The sequence below is a fragment of the Thalassophryne amazonica genome, chromosome 3 (genome assembly GCF_902500255.1).
Source record: "Thalassophryne amazonica chromosome 3, fThaAma1.1, whole genome shotgun sequence".
NCBI lineage: Eukaryota > Metazoa > Chordata > Actinopteri > Batrachoidiformes > Batrachoididae > Thalassophryne > Thalassophryne amazonica.
Window position 1 is genome coordinate 40,138,370 of NC_047105.1, and position 15,682 is coordinate 40,154,051.

Sequence of the window (15,682 nt, forward strand, 5' to 3'; positions counted from 1 at the left end):
AGATTTCATTTTATTTATGCTTTGAAGGATTACATCAAAACTACTTCACAGATTTTGATGAAATTTTCAACACAGGTACATATTAGACCACGAAAGACTCCATGACATTTTGGAGGTGATCCGGATACAGATCCTGATTCTGGATCAGGTTTAACTTTATATAGTCATTGAAGGATTATGTCAAAAGTACTTCACAGATTATCATCAAATTTTCACCACAGATACATATTAGGCCATGGAAGACACCATTAAATTTTGGAGATGATCCAGCTCTGTATTCTGGATCAAGATTCACTTTATAAAGGCTTTGAAGGATTACGTCAAAACTAATTCACGGATTCTCACCACATTTTCACCACAGAAACATATTAGGCCATGGAAGACACCAGTAAATTTTGGAGATGATCCGGATCCGGATTCTGGATCAAGATTCACTTTATATAGGCTTTGAAGGATTACGTCAAAACTACTTCACGGATTCTCACCACATTTTCACCACAGAAACATATTAGGCCATGGAAGACACCATTAAATTTTGGCAATGATCCACATCCGAATCTGGATTCTGGACCAAGTTTAACTTTATATAGTCTTTGAAGGATTATGTCAAAACTACTTCACAGATTATCACCAATTTTCACCACGAATACATATTAGCCCATGGAAGACACCATTAAATTTTGGAGATGATCTGGATTTGGTCCGGATTCTGGATCAAGATTCACTTTATATAGGCTTTGAAGGATTACGTCAAAACTACTTCACGGATTGTCACCACATTTTCACCACAGAAACATATTAGGCCATGGCAGACACCATTAAAGTTTGGTGATGATCCACATCCGAATCTGGATTCTGGACCAAGTTTAACTTTATATAGTCTTTGAAGGATTATGTCAAAATTACTTCACAGATCATCACCAATTTTCACCACGGATACATATTAGCCCATGGAAGACATCATTAAATTTTGGAGATGATCTGGATTCGGATCCCGATTCTGGATCAAGTTTCATTTTATATAGTCTTTGAAGGATTACATCAAAACTACTTTACAGATTCTCACCAAATTTGCACCACAGACAGATATTTGGGCATGGAAGACACCATTAAATTTTGGAGGTGATCAGGGTCTGGATTGGTGGACATCAGAAATCTGTGATTGCTCTTGTTATTATCATATTATTGTTGTTACTGTGTGTAAAAAAATGTCTAGAAAGTAAAGACTAAAGTGGACCTTTACTCTAACAAGGGGGTAAGGACCCTTTTGACAAGGCTTGAGGGGTGGACCACACCTCACTCAAAGCCTGCTCACAGGCGAATGACGCAACCGACAGGCATGAAAAAACTCACGCATGCGCACGAGGGTTCAAGCTTGTCTGACGCAATCGCACGTGATTCAAATCCATACGTTTTTTTTTTAAAATAATAAGGTCGGATACTTTTCTAACAGACCTCGTATGTATCTGTGGTGAAAATGTGGTGAGAATCCGTGTAGTTTTGACATAATCCTTCAAGGACTATATAAAGTTAAACTTGATCCAGAATCCAGATTTGGAGGTGGATCATCGCCAAAATGTAAGGGATTCTTCTATGGCCTAATATCTATGCGTGGTGAAAAGTTGGTCAAAATCTGTGCAGTAGTTTTGACATAATCCTGCTAACAGACAGACAGTGGATGTTATAATGAAAAGTAATGTATTTTTAACAAGTCACTATCAATCAGTCATGTCAATCGGTCATTATTAATCTTGGTGTAGTTCTACTGTTACAATTCTGCTCTCAGTGGAATTAATAGGACACACAAAAATATCTGTTTACTTAATTAAAAATAAATAAATACATAAATGCAAACATTAAGAGACAGCTTGGATTGAAGGTGTTTTTTTTCTTTCTTTCTTTGTTTTTATTTTGTTTTTTGTTTTTTTTAGTTATGAAAGTGACAAACAATGGTGACAATGGATTGTCTTTAATTTACATAATGAAGAATATATCACAATATATATTGTAACCACACTCACTCATCTTCAACTGCTTACTCCAGTTAAGGGTCACAGGGGGCTGGAGCCTATCCCAGCAGTCATAGACCGTGAGGCGGGATATACCCTAGACAGGACGCCAGTCTGTGGCAGGGCCACATATAGACCAAAAAACACATCCACAACCGCACCTGCGGACAATTTAAAGTTTCCAATCCACCTAACCTACGTGTCTTTGGATGTGAGAGGAAGCCGGAGCACCCGGAGAGAACCCACGCAAACGGGGAGAACACGCAAACTCCACACAGAAAGGCCACAGGTGGAAATGGAGCCCATGACCTTCTCGCTGTGCTAACCACTAATCCACCGTGCTGCCATATTGTAACCATGTATGCGTTTAAATTAAACCGCAATATGAATTTTATGCCATACCACCCAACGCTATGTGTTCTAAGACATTTCTAAAGGTGTGATGTTTGGCCTGAGCTTCAACAATAAACCCAGCCCGCACCTCTTTATTGATGATTGACACACTGGAGAGAGATTTGTGGTGAAATTAAAAACAAATGGAGCTGTCATTGTTTTAACAAACTCGAATCGGTTCTAGGTGACAGCCATGCTGTACTCTGGGGATGGTGGTGGCCCTCCGCACTCATTCCTGTTGTTCACTGCGGCAATTCTTGTGCTCATTTTTTGGCTCCGTGCCTTTTGTAAAAGAAGAGCACTTCACACTTCTCCAGTGCAACCGGAGCTGTGGCTTCAGCCACATGCCTTACCATGTCCTCTGGACTATTTTTAATCCAGCAGCAGCCAGTCATGTCAAACCTATACCAGTCCGCTAGACTGGACTTGAGACCAAAGCCCCCTTTGCCACTTGCACTGAAATCCATGTATCCTGTTGCAGTTTATGCAGGAATAGAAGGTAGACCCATTAATGTGGGGAGGCACTCTGGTTCTCTTCTAATTCTTGACCTGGTATCAAACGGGGATATTGTTTTAGTGAATTGACTCATTTTTGTTCACTTACTGTGCAATAGAAAGAAAAAAATGTGTTGTTGTAAAGTGAGGGTTATGTGAGGGTTACGTTTAAGCTTATTTTAGTGTTTAGGCTGGGATTAGGGTTAGGTTTTGGATTACGGTATATTGGGGACAAAGTTGTGGATACGTTTCGGGTTATGTTTGGGGTTGCATTAAGTTTAAATTTGCCGTTGAGTTAGTGCCTGTTTAGTGTCTCATATTAGTCAGTCATGGATTTTGTCTCTTCACAGTTCAGGGACATGTTGGATAATCGGTTACATACAGTATTTATCATATAACTGACTGTACTTTTTAACATTTTTTTTAGAAAATTGGATTTCTCTCACATGACACAGTTGTCAAAAGTGACTAGGATACATAGATGTTTGATAACAGTGTCTTAATGTGATGATGTCATAAAAATTATAATCTTGTCCTTTCAGACTCTTGGTATAGAGGAGGATTTTCTTTCACCAAAACATTAAATCTAGGCTTGCATCTCAGATGTACCTTCTGGCAAATTGTAGCTAAACTTTCAGGTTTTCTTTTTAAGAAAATCCTCTAAACAACTTCATCATGAAGCTGCATAACTGGTGATACAAAATACAAACATGCACTATGCACAATTTCTCCAGTCACAGCCACAGAAGCCTATAACTTCTTCTGGGTTGTCTGGGTGTCTTGGTGACTTTCCTCACTCTTCTCCTTCTTGCACAGTTACTCAGTTTTTGAGAACTGTCTACTCCACACAGATTTACCAGAGTGTCATACTGTTTGTATTTCTTCATAACTGATGTAAATAAAGTTCAAGACATATTCAATAACTTGGAAATGTTCATGTATCCATCCCCTGACTTGTCTGAAGAAAACTGGCAGTAAAACTGATTATTCATTGTTTTTATATTTTTAATTAATTTATATCAAGTGGAAGAGATTGGCTTTGAGTTTGCATTTCAGGAAGGTAATTTTAGAAATTAAATTTTTTTTGCATTTTTTTGTATTTGAAATGGCATAAAGAAATTAAAATGTGTGAAATACCAAGTGTTCCAATACTTTTGGAGGGCACTGTATGTAAAGGCCACTCCACCAAAGAAGTTGTCATGCATAGATCGCGTGCGATCGCTGGGGGAAGAACGTGTCCAGGTCCATTAGAAGTCCTCACACACAATTTGTGCACGATCGCCAGGGGGAGAACATGTCCAGGTCAACTTTAGGTCCTCACGCACAGATCGCGCATGATCTCCAACTGGAGAACATGTCCAGGTCCACTATAAGTCCTCACGCACAGATCGCACGCGATTGCCAGCGGGAGAACATGTCCAAGTTCATGATAAATCCTCACGCATGAATTACGCGCAATCATCGACCAGAGAATAATGTCCCTCAGCCGTCAGCTCCTCAAGTTCTCTCATGATTGTGGCACATAACATAGATTATTAGATAGAAAGTCCATTGTCTCCTGAAAATAACGTATTTGGACTTTTTCCAATGTCAGAAATCCATCTGCACGTTCAGGCTGCCTGTAAAAATATCATTGTGGAGACATTCCACGTGTGCATTCCTTGCTGAAGTAAAATGGCTTCCTGCCACACAGACAGCAGCATCACCACACGTTAGGTTTGAAAATCCGACAGACTCTGAAAAAAATCAAGCGTTTTGGGGTGAAGTGTGTCGTCTCCTGTCTGTAAATCACTTTCAAATGAAACCAAAGAAGCTTCATTATCAGACGTACTAGCATTCGTTTCTCTCTGTCTGTCAGCCATCGGGATGTTTCTGCTTTTTCTCAAATGTACGTCAAATGTTGTGTTGCTAGGATAAATAACGTGTGACATGTCCTTTAAACAATTTTTGCGGACCACCTCCCTCCCCAAATATCCAAAAACATTAGGTCTGCTTACTGCTCCAACAGTATATTACTGTCTATTGGACTTTGGAGCCATTTTTAAACAGTCTAACCAACAGTTTCAAGCTAAAGTATGATATTAATTTAAAATATGATATTTTACCAATATACTCACAGACCACTAGGGGTTGCTCATGGACCAACATTGATCTGCATACCACACTTTAAGAGGCTGCTTTAAAACAGTCAGGGGAGTGTAGTCAGAGGGGGAAGCGGTGCGGCATGCTGCACAAAATAGCTGAGAAATCAGCCTACAAAGAATTCCTTACAGTTGTTTTTTCTTGCGCTGGCTCTTCCTCACATCATAAAAGCTGCTTCAGTTTCCAACTCATCTCTGAACCTGGAGGCTCTGCTTTCATATCCCATATTCCTTTTCTTCCCTCGCCTGTCCTCTTGTACTTCGCCTGCCTCTCCTCTTTATCTTAATTCGCTCTCGTTCTCGCTCTGCCTCAGTAAAGTACATCAAGGAGATGTCGGCGTTCTTTAAAAGCTCGGGGTCCCCCGGCGCCGCGCTCCCCTGGGACTCTCCTCCCTCCACACCCCAGAAGGCCCCAGAGCTGTCACCCGCCGAAGTGAAGGAGCCCCGCAGCATCCCGCTCAGAATGTGCCAGGTGACACGAAAGCAGTGCCCCCCGGACACGGAAAACAGGTACTGCACATTAACACATTTTTTTTTATTTTTACTTGGTATTTTTCTAAGAACAAAAATCTGACAGTCTTTACCCTGAAGACAACAAAAATGTCCAAAAGAGAATATTGAAAGGGGACTTCTTACTCAGTCTCTCTCACATATTCTCTTTAGTAACATCTAAAGCTCCGTCTTCACCTTTGAGTTTGAGTCACTTGCCGTTTACCGCATGTCTCCTTCCTGCTCCTCTCATCATTTGCCAGGTATTTTGAAGTGGTTTCATCCAACAGAAAGAACTCTGTGTTCCTGCGGGCAAAAGATCCGGCCATGGCCCAGTCTTGGTACAATGCCATCCAGGCTGGTGCCGCCAACCTTTTACAAAGAGTGAAAGAGGAGATGAAGTGCATGCAGCCTGGCATGGAGGTCAAACATCTGGGCTGGATTACAGAGCAGGTATGTCCTGCTACAGACACACACACACACACACACACATACCAGTCGTGCTGCACATCCTGCTCTGCAGGATTTTATGTTTTAGGACTGGCATTTTAATGTTTTCAGCTTTTATGCTGCCTCGTGTTTCATATTTATGATATTCTGCTGTGCGCCTTGTTGCACATTTCTCATTTTGCTGAACTGACTGTTTTCTCCCTGGTGCACAGTAGACTTGTTACACTACATTGTAGAGTACAGGTTTGAAATTGTTGAGTGTTCTCAGTCATCCTGACGATGTAGCCATATGAGACTATTTGTCTCATATGGCTAAAAATGCATCATGCATCATTTTATTTTTGAAACATGGTTTTATAGCTTCATGCAACAAGAAGTAAAATGAATTTAGATACTGCATTATTTATTTATGAGGCATACACTTTAGCAAGCAGCAGGTAATGGGCTCATTAATGTGATTGTACGAGGTATGAAGAACTTGAGTAAACTGCTTCTATTTAGTGTTAAACAAAATGCACATTTACTAAATGTAAGTAAACTTTTTAAAATTCCTATCATTTTTTAAAACATTGTAGTTAGCCTTATCTTAGCCATGCTGGCGTCCTCTTTGGTGTTCTGGCTCTCCCACAAAGTGCAAACAAGTGGAGTGCCCTGTCGCATGAAGGCTATTTCCTCTCTTTATTCAAGAGCAAGGTCTTTCTGTTTGAGAGCATGATTGATTAATATCACTTGTTTTCGAAGACCCTGCATGTCCTTGTCATTCAAAATTTCTTCACCTTGTGCCCCAGAATGTGGATCAGACAGTACGTCTTACAGACCAGTATACAGGAGCAACTTGTCACATGTATAGGTGCTGCAGTCTTATGGCCATAGATGATAATATAGTATTTTTTTCATATATATAAGCTGCAGAACTAGTGAAACGGGGGGGCACGACTTGTAGTCTGGAAAATATGTCTTGAAGGTGTGTTACCACTCATCCAAGTGTCTTTAGCTTATTAGGATTGTGTAGTTGAGCAGTAGATGGTCCATTTTTTATTACCTTAGTTGTATTAAAACCTTGTCAGTAGCCAAGGTTTTAAGGACTCCACTCCCCCGTGACAGTCACGTCATATGAAAGAACTTGTGTTTTAAAAAAATTGCTGGGAAGGAAATACATGGGACTCAGCATGATACCAGCAGTAGATGTGTGAAGTAAATCAAAACAATGTTTTTCCAAGTTACTGTATAAAACTACTTCATTATTAATGCATGTGTGCATTTGATTATTTACAACATATGCCTCTTGTGGTATTATTAATTTTGTGACTATTTGTTGTGCACTACATCCACCATAAACAAACTCACTGCAACTAACCTCTAATACAAACATACCAATTAAATAAGCGTTTATTTAACTGGTTGAAAGGAGCCAGCTGAGGTGGCTCGGGCATCTTTTTTCCGGATGCCCCCTGGACACCTCGCTGGAGAGGAGTTCCGGAAGACCCAGGAAACGCTGGAGGGACTACGTCTCTCGGCTGGTTTGGGAATGCCTCGGGGTTCCCCCGGAGGAGCTGGGAGAGGTGTGTGTGGATCGGGATGTCTGGGCGGCTTTGCTTGAGCCGCTGCCCCCGCGACCCGACTCCGGATAAAGCGGAAGAAAATGGATGGATGGATATATAAATATATTCATATTAATGGAAATATGTGGAGGTAGCCATCCAGTGTAAAACTGTGGCTGTCCTGAAAGAATGTACTTTCTTGAAGAACATTTCCAGCACCTGGTTTCCTCTTTCTTACTGACTTATCTTTTCATAAATGTATTTTAAAGCACCTGAATCTGTGCAATCTGTGTTTCATCAATCACCCTCGTGATTTCTTCAGTATATGGAAGGATGGAAGTCTATGATCAAAACTGAAGAAGTTACTTTGGGAAGTGGTGAAATGTCAAAGATTGCTTTTGAGCAAACTTCAACAACACTGAGGTTTTCTACCTTGCTCTGACTACCTTTATGTAATCTGTGAATGATGAAGAAAGGGAACTCTGCCATTTATATTCAGTCTACTGATATAAATTAGTCCATTGGTGCCAATACATTCTATATATAGAAAAAGTCTAGACTGCATTGTTTACTATAGAATTTAAAGAGACCCGACAATCCCCCAGGAGCACACATGATCGGGAGAAAAAAACTCCCTGTAAGATGAAGAAACCCCAAGCAGAACTAGACTGGAGGGGGCATCTGCTAATGACATAAGTAATGATTACCTAATTAAAGTAGCAATGGAAAGATCCCCATGTGAAATAAAAAATTATTTCTGTCTGTGAGCTTTTATAGACCCATTTCCAAGGGTGTAGGACCATCTAGTTATATTGAAATACAAACTCTTCACGCTAGTATGTGGGCTCTGTGATGCATAATGGCTTCTAGACATCTTCAGATCTCTCTCACGTGTATATCTGAAGGTGGCCCAGGGACCAGAGAAGCCGGTACTGGCTATGCTGACTGACAAAGACCTACTCCTGTATCCCTCCATGCCTGAAAACAAAGACGGCCTCAGCAGTCCCACCAAGAGCCACCCCCTCATCACCACCAGGTTCACAAACTCAGAACACACAAGTGTACTTTGTCTTTTTCCTCTCTTGCACATGCACCAAACCTTTGACACACACGTTTGACATTTCGTAAATTTGGCGGCTCTGCTGATCCCACCCAGTTTTGCGTCAACACATCTTCTTGTGCTTTATTTTGGCTCAGCAGGCTTAGTGTTTCCACAACTGGAACTTTGGACATTTTGCAGTGTAATATTGTTTTCATGTGGAAATTACAGTATTAGTGCTGCCAAAACGTATGAGTCATGTGTTTTTGTTGTTTTGTTTTGTTTTGTTTTTTCCACCTCGAACAATTCCATATCACTGTTTCTGTCTCTCTGAACACTTTGACCCTGTAACACACAAACATGTGGATCCTTTCTGGTTTCTTCTCTTAACTCTACCCCCTTAGACTGGTCCACTCAGGCCCAGGAAAAAGTTCTCCTCTCCTGGACTCTGAGCTGTCATTTGGCTTGCGTCTGGGTACGAAGAATGGGGTGGAGACCCATGTGTTCAGGGTGGATTCTGCCAAGGAACTTTCAGCCTGGACTCATCTGCTGGTGGAGGGCTGCCACAACGCAGCTGAGCTCATCAAGGAGGTCACCACAGGTACAAACGCAGCCAGTGTTCCAGCCCCACGCCTGTTCCATCACAAGTCCTCCTGCCCAGTGAATTATCAAAGACCACAATGAATCGGCTAAAAATATGCTGTGTATTTTTTGCTGGACCTCGTGAGCCATCGAGTAATGATAGTGGATTATAAAGGTTTGCAAAAATGTATCTTGTGAGTTCTTTCCTTTAGCAGTTAAGTGGCAGTTCAGATGGTTTTGCTCTGAAGGTTCGTCGTCAACATTGAAACCATCTATGTGAAATTCAGTGTAAACTTAGTGAAGGATAACACGAGGTTCCTGACGTCTCAGCCAACTTGGCACGAGCAGTGTTCAGAGTGAAGGATGGATTTGATGAAATTCGGAGCAAAAAAGGCTACACTGGCAAGAAGCAGGTGATTCCCATGTTTAACCCTGAGCTGAGTAGACTGGATTGAGGGGGTCTCAAATCTGGTATCAAGCACTCAGTCGATCTGTCAGCACACGAGGAAAAGGAGCAAATCTGGGGCACTTCAGGCTGTAATGTGAATGGGACCGACATATGTGGAAGTAAATCTGTGTCATCAGAGTTTGAATTAGAATTTTTAAGGTTGAATGTTTTTAGCATCAAAATCAGAGTTTGAAGTTGAATTCGTTTAGCATGAAAATATTAAGCCTTAAAATCTTCAACATTAAAAAAAAAAATTAAACCTAAAAAAAATTTCAACGTCAAAAATTTAACCTCAAAAAATAGAAAAGCAGGGAGAAGCAATCGATCCCTGTCGCAATCATCCAGTGTCACAGATCATTGAGACAGGGATCGATTGCTTCTCCCTGCTTTTCTATTTTTTGAGGTTAAATTTTTTGAGGGTTTTTTTTTTTCTTTTTTTCTTTTTTTTTTGAGTTTTGAGGCTGAATATTTTGATGCTAAACAAATTCAACCTTAGAAATTCAACTTCAAACTGATTTTGATAGTAAGTAAGTCCCTTCGGCTGCTCCCTTGTTTGCACTTGGGGTCGCCACAGCAAATCCAAGGTGGATCTGCATGTTTGAATTGGCACAAGTTTTACGCCGGATGCCCTTCCTGACGCAACTCCACATTACATGGAGAAATGTGGCAGGGGTGGGATTTGAACCCGGAACCTTCTGAACTGAAACCAAGCGCATTAACCACTTGGCCACCACCCCTGCTTCAAACTGATTTTGATGCTAAACAAATTCAACCTTAAAAATTCAAATTCAAACTCTGATGGCACAGATTTACTTCCATAGACATATTACATGCCAAATGTGAGCCCCCCCCCCCAAAAAAAACTGAAATCATGATGTGGATTTATGAAATTTATTTAATTTATGAAATCCTACCAAAGCTTGATCATTGGTTTAAAAAAAATACATTTCACAGAAATATACAAATGTATTTTTCTGAGAAATTCATAATCTTTTCCAATAACATTGAAAAAATCACAATTATTAAAAAAAATCTGTTTGACCAAAAGCATCACACACATCACTGAGGTTTATTTATTTATTTTTTTAACATGACACTTTGCCTTCAACAACACAGATGCTTGGCATGAAACAGAAGGCCACCATCGAATTGCACTTACATGAGAACATTTTATAAGAAAAACATCTTCAGCACTATGGATTCCAGGATAGATTAGATGAAAAATAATGTTTGACTTTTACTATATTGGTAGGAGTTGAAATCTGTGGAGCAGATGCCATGTTCTGATGTCTGACACTTTTTATTCAAAGTTCTAATCGTAAACTCGAGCTGAAGTTGGACAATCGACTATTTAACGGGAGTTTTAAACATCTTTACCAGTTAGATGCTTTTTCTTGCATTTTCTATCTGTGGTGTCTTCTAATGTTTGCAGCTGTTCACTTCAAATCCTGAACAAGATCTGTTTTGTAATTTTATAATTACTTTATAATTAGAAAAGTTAATTCAACTTTTGCAGTTCTGTTCTTGACAAGCCTCGTTCACAGTGTGGTGACGCAGCGCTGCCCTCTGCTGGTGAAAAGTGCCAATCAAAGCAACAAAAAATATCAAAGTCTACAGTTTTTAGAAGAGAATTGTAATGGGTTGTTGTGTTCATGTGTTAAATTTGTTTCACTCTAACTTTTTTTTTTCTTTTTTTTTTTTTTTCAACACCCCGGTAGCGTGCAGCTGGAATGGGAAGGAGTGCTTCCTGGGAGTGCACATTGATGAGGGCTTCAAGCTCTTCACGGAGGAGATGGGCATCAGGAAAAGTATTTTGCTCCAGCAGCCTTTCGAACGCCTAAGAATGTCCTCAGACGATGGCGTTCGCATGATGTACCTGGACTTTGGAGGTCCAGAGGCCGAAATTGTGAGTTGTAGGATGTTGCATTTTAAATCGTAAGCATCAAGACAATTAAGGCTGAAATAACATCAGCACAACTTACAGTGAGAGTTTGCAGTTTGGTCTGATTTCTGTGAAAAAAAAAAAAAAAAACTTGAATTGAAATTGAAAATTAAAAAAAAAAAATGTCTGGCCAGTGTTGATGGCAAATTGATAGTCAAACAGCAACCTGCATGTTGACTTTGCATTTATGTTTGTATTTTTACCTGAGGCCATGAAATGTGGCCATCAGGTTTGCGTCTATCCATCTGTCTGTCCCTCTGTGTTGAGCATAAGTCCAGTCCTATTACTGCCAGAGTCTTCAAATTCACAGGGAATATTCTTGAGGCACAGACCTTGGACAAGTTCAAAGATGGCTAACCTTGACATTTTTTAAGTGGTATTTTAAGATGTTAAAAAGTCACATTCTGTTTCAATCTGTTCAGTTTGTTTTTGAGTGGTGGGGTGAAGCCAATCAGAGTAGAGCTGCACCGTGACGACAGTGGCAGGTCTCTCCAAAACGGCTCAGATTTGTGTGTTTATATATACATGTTTCTCATACATTATGTAAAAGCTAGTGAGAAATAAGCACTTCTAAAACTGAAAATGCTGATTTTGGAGCCCAATAACACCTCTGAAGTGATTTACAAGACATTTTGCGGACGTTAGCATGGTGACGCCACAGGCTGGTTGCTAGCTGCAAAACTCTGTTCCATTTGTGTGTCCTATATATCCTCTTTGTCATATATTACGTAAAAGATAGAGAGAAATAAACACTTCTAAAACTGAAAACACTGTTTTTGTAACGTGCAATAATCATGCTGTCTAATCAGCATCTTGATATGTCACACCTGTGAGGTGGGATGGATTATCTCTGCAAAGGAGAAATGCTCACTAACACAGATTTAGACAGATTTGTGAAATACTGTAGGTCTTTTGTGTGTATAGAAAATGTTTTAGATCTTTGAGTTCTGCTCATGAAAAATGGGAGCCAAGACAAAAGTGTTGCGTTTATAGTTTTATTCAGTGTATATGTGTGTGTTTGCAATAGGATACCAATTAAACAACTACAAATTATAAAAAAGGAATTGCTCATACGGCTGAGGGTATTGTAGCATTGCATTATATTTTTTTATTTTAATTTTATTTATTTGCTTCAAGAAAAAAGTCTTTTCTCTGGGAACTGGATGATTTTGAGTTGTAGAGAAAACATTTGAGGTTGTCATCTTGAGCTTTACTACATAAACCATAGCATTTTTGACCATTTTCTAGTAACTGTATGGCTTTAAGAACTAATGGAATAATTGAGAAAATAATTGACAGAATAATGGATAATGAAAATAATTGTTCCAGCCCTTAAGATGATCAAACTATATATTATTCCTTTAAACACTGAACTTCTTCATCCTTAAATTGGAGCTCAGCGTGGCTTTTTTTTCCCTGTACTGGTGCGCCACATGGTGGTTATTGGATGTAATTATTTATTATGATTGTAAATTGAAGAATGGTAATTGGATAATGTTCATCATTGACACAGCTGTTAAAATTTGGGAGCACATTTTTGGAAACTGAGGCAACGAGGCTGTTTTCTTTCATCAATCATTCTGATTTATTTCTCGTTTCTTTTTCTCTTTTCTCTTCATGCAGCAACTCGACCTCCGCTGTTGTCCCAAGACCATTGTATTCATCATCCACTCATTTCTGTCTGCGAAGGTCAAACGACTCGGCCTCCTGGCGTAAAAATATCCATCCATTGGGATCATCAACAATAAAGAATATTTGATAAGAACCCCAAAGACTCTGAAACAGCAGAGGAGGGAGCCCAGGAACAGACACTTACTAATCACATCTGTCCAGCCTTCTGAAAATTAGTGTCTGTGGTCAGAGAGCGCTGCAGTGTAAACGGCAAAAAGAGGCTCATCAGCAACACTGTACGCGTATGTGGAATCTGACGCCTGTCAAATTAGTCACTTTGTGACAGAAAAGCTTTTTGGCCCGTTCTTTAGTTTTGACTCTTGTGTCACGGTTGGAGGTCGTTTTCATCTGTCCGTCTTTGCTTTACGTGCTGTGAGCCGTCGTAACAAAAACAATAACACGACTTTCCTCCCCGAAGTTGGACAGGCAGCTTGACTGAAATGACTGAAGCGATGTGCTGTTTTTGTGAATATTAAAGTGGATTTTATTCAGCTTTTTTTTTTTTTCTTTTGAAGACAGCTTCCAAATGCCAAATTAAATTTTCAGTAAAGCCGACCGAACTTTATTCTTTTTTATTTGTTTGTTTGGTTTTAGCTTCTTCTTTACTCTGCCATATTTTGGTTACTCTGCAGCCTTGAAAAGAAAAAAAAAGGGCTAACAGATGAAGTGGAAAATGGAAGCTCCTGTCAGGTCGAGTCAAAGGCCAACTCTTGAATCAACAGTTTTATTTTAAAATATCGTGCCAGTCCAGCTGAGCTACGTCTCCTCTTTGGATACATGTGGGAGTACAGTATTGATTTTAGCGCTTTGGAATTGCTAATTACATTGTATTATGTTTTTGCCTGTATTTCATGTTTTAACCAGCAGAGAGTGCTGGCGAGCTTAATCTGAATGTATTTATGCCACATTAATTTAAAAAAACTTATTAACGAGTTGTTTGTTTGATCACATTAGCTTATGATTTGTGTCTTTTCTCTGCCCAACACTAAACAGACTGATATTAATATATATTTCAGAACTACAAGTCCTTTGCTTCCAAGAATAAAATATATTATATATTCTTATTTAAACAAAAGTGTGCCTTCGCAGGGCTTTGTATATAAACATGTAATAAACTTCAACTTTTATTGTTTCCATGTCTCTTATTCATCCAGCAAGTCAACTGTCAAGATTATTTTAATTTGAAGCTGGTGTGAAAACACATTTAACACTTGCAAAACATTTTTCCTGCAGATTAGTGACACAGGAACCCAGAGTACAATATAAAGGTGCAACATAGACCACAGTTAAGGTAAAACTACTGTAATTAATGACACAACTTTTTAATTATTTTATTTGTAACTAGAGCACCGCCCTCATAGAGCGCATATCTCCACCAACACTAGTCTCCAATTCCACACAATTTTTTGCTTTGGAAAAAACATTTCAAGGTCAAAGTCCTGCAGAAATGACTTTATAAGCTAAATTAGATGTGATCAAATGTCAGGAGTACGAGTATGTCTTTAGTTCATTCGTCCTCTTGACCCCCTCACTACTGCCCTGATTAAATCGAGTATCAACTCTATAATCCCTCATCACTACCATTATACACTCTTCGTTGCAAACTAGATATCTCCCAACTTCTCTCAAAACAGCTCTTATCAACCCTCTGCTAAAGAAACCTCTTGATCCAGATATTCTATCAAGTTACCGGCCCATATCCAATCTCCCTTTTCTTTCAAAAATTATAGAAAAAATTGTGGCCACCCAAATTCGCAATCACCTGCACTCTCACAGTCTTTATGAAATATTTCGGTCAGGGTTTCGCACTGCACACAGCACAGAGACAGCCCTGGTTAGGGTCACCAATGACTTGCGGATGGCCTCTGACCAGGGTGCCCCATCTCTCTTATTACTCTTGGACCTCTCAGCCGCTTTCGACACTGTGGACCAGTCTATCCTCTTCCACCGATTGCAATACTTTATTGGCATTTCCCACACAGCACTCCAGTGGTTTCGGTCCTACCTGACTGATAGATCTGAGTATGTGGCTCTGGGAGGAGCTAGGTCGAGGGCCCACACTGTCACCTGTGGAGTACCTCAAAGGTCAGTCCTCAGTCTCACATTATTCTCCATCTACATGCTCTCCTGGGCCATATCATCAGCAGGCATGCAGTCGCCTTTCATTGCTATGCTGATGATACTCAGTTTTATGTCAGGTTGGACACTACATCGCCTTCACTTTCATTAACTGCTCTTACGGCCTGTTTGGAGGAGATGGGGGCATGGATGAATGACAATTTTCTTGAGCTTAACAGGAATAAAACAAGGCGTGCTCATTGGGACCCCTCACCAACTTTGGTCCTTGCCTCTGTTTTTTCATTTGCCGGCCACAACATTCCCCTAAATTCCTCTGTCACTAACCTTGGGGTACAGTTTGATCCCCACCTGTCATTTGACATCCACATCCAGCACCTCTGCAAAACTGCATTCTTTCATCTCC

The 15,682-nt window shown here is 40.0% G+C and overlaps 1 protein-coding gene across 1 annotated transcript in view; it reads left to right on the plus strand.

The window, feature by feature from the left end:
- Window positions 1-14,332, plus strand: part of snta1 (syntrophin, alpha 1) — a 149,766-nt gene extending 135,434 nt beyond the window's left edge. Inside the window, exons 3-8 of the mRNA XM_034166081.1 lie at window positions 5,353-5,548; window positions 5,791-5,980; window positions 8,424-8,554; window positions 8,962-9,158; window positions 11,306-11,493; window positions 13,153-14,332. Coding sequence (XP_034021972.1) covers window positions 5,353-5,548; window positions 5,791-5,980; window positions 8,424-8,554; window positions 8,962-9,158; window positions 11,306-11,493; window positions 13,153-13,245 — 995 coding nt within the window. The 3' untranslated portion in view covers window positions 13,246-14,332. The remainder of the gene's footprint in view (window positions 1-5,352; window positions 5,549-5,790; window positions 5,981-8,423; window positions 8,555-8,961; window positions 9,159-11,305; window positions 11,494-13,152) is intronic.
- Window positions 14,333-15,682: the final 1,350 nt, after the last annotated feature.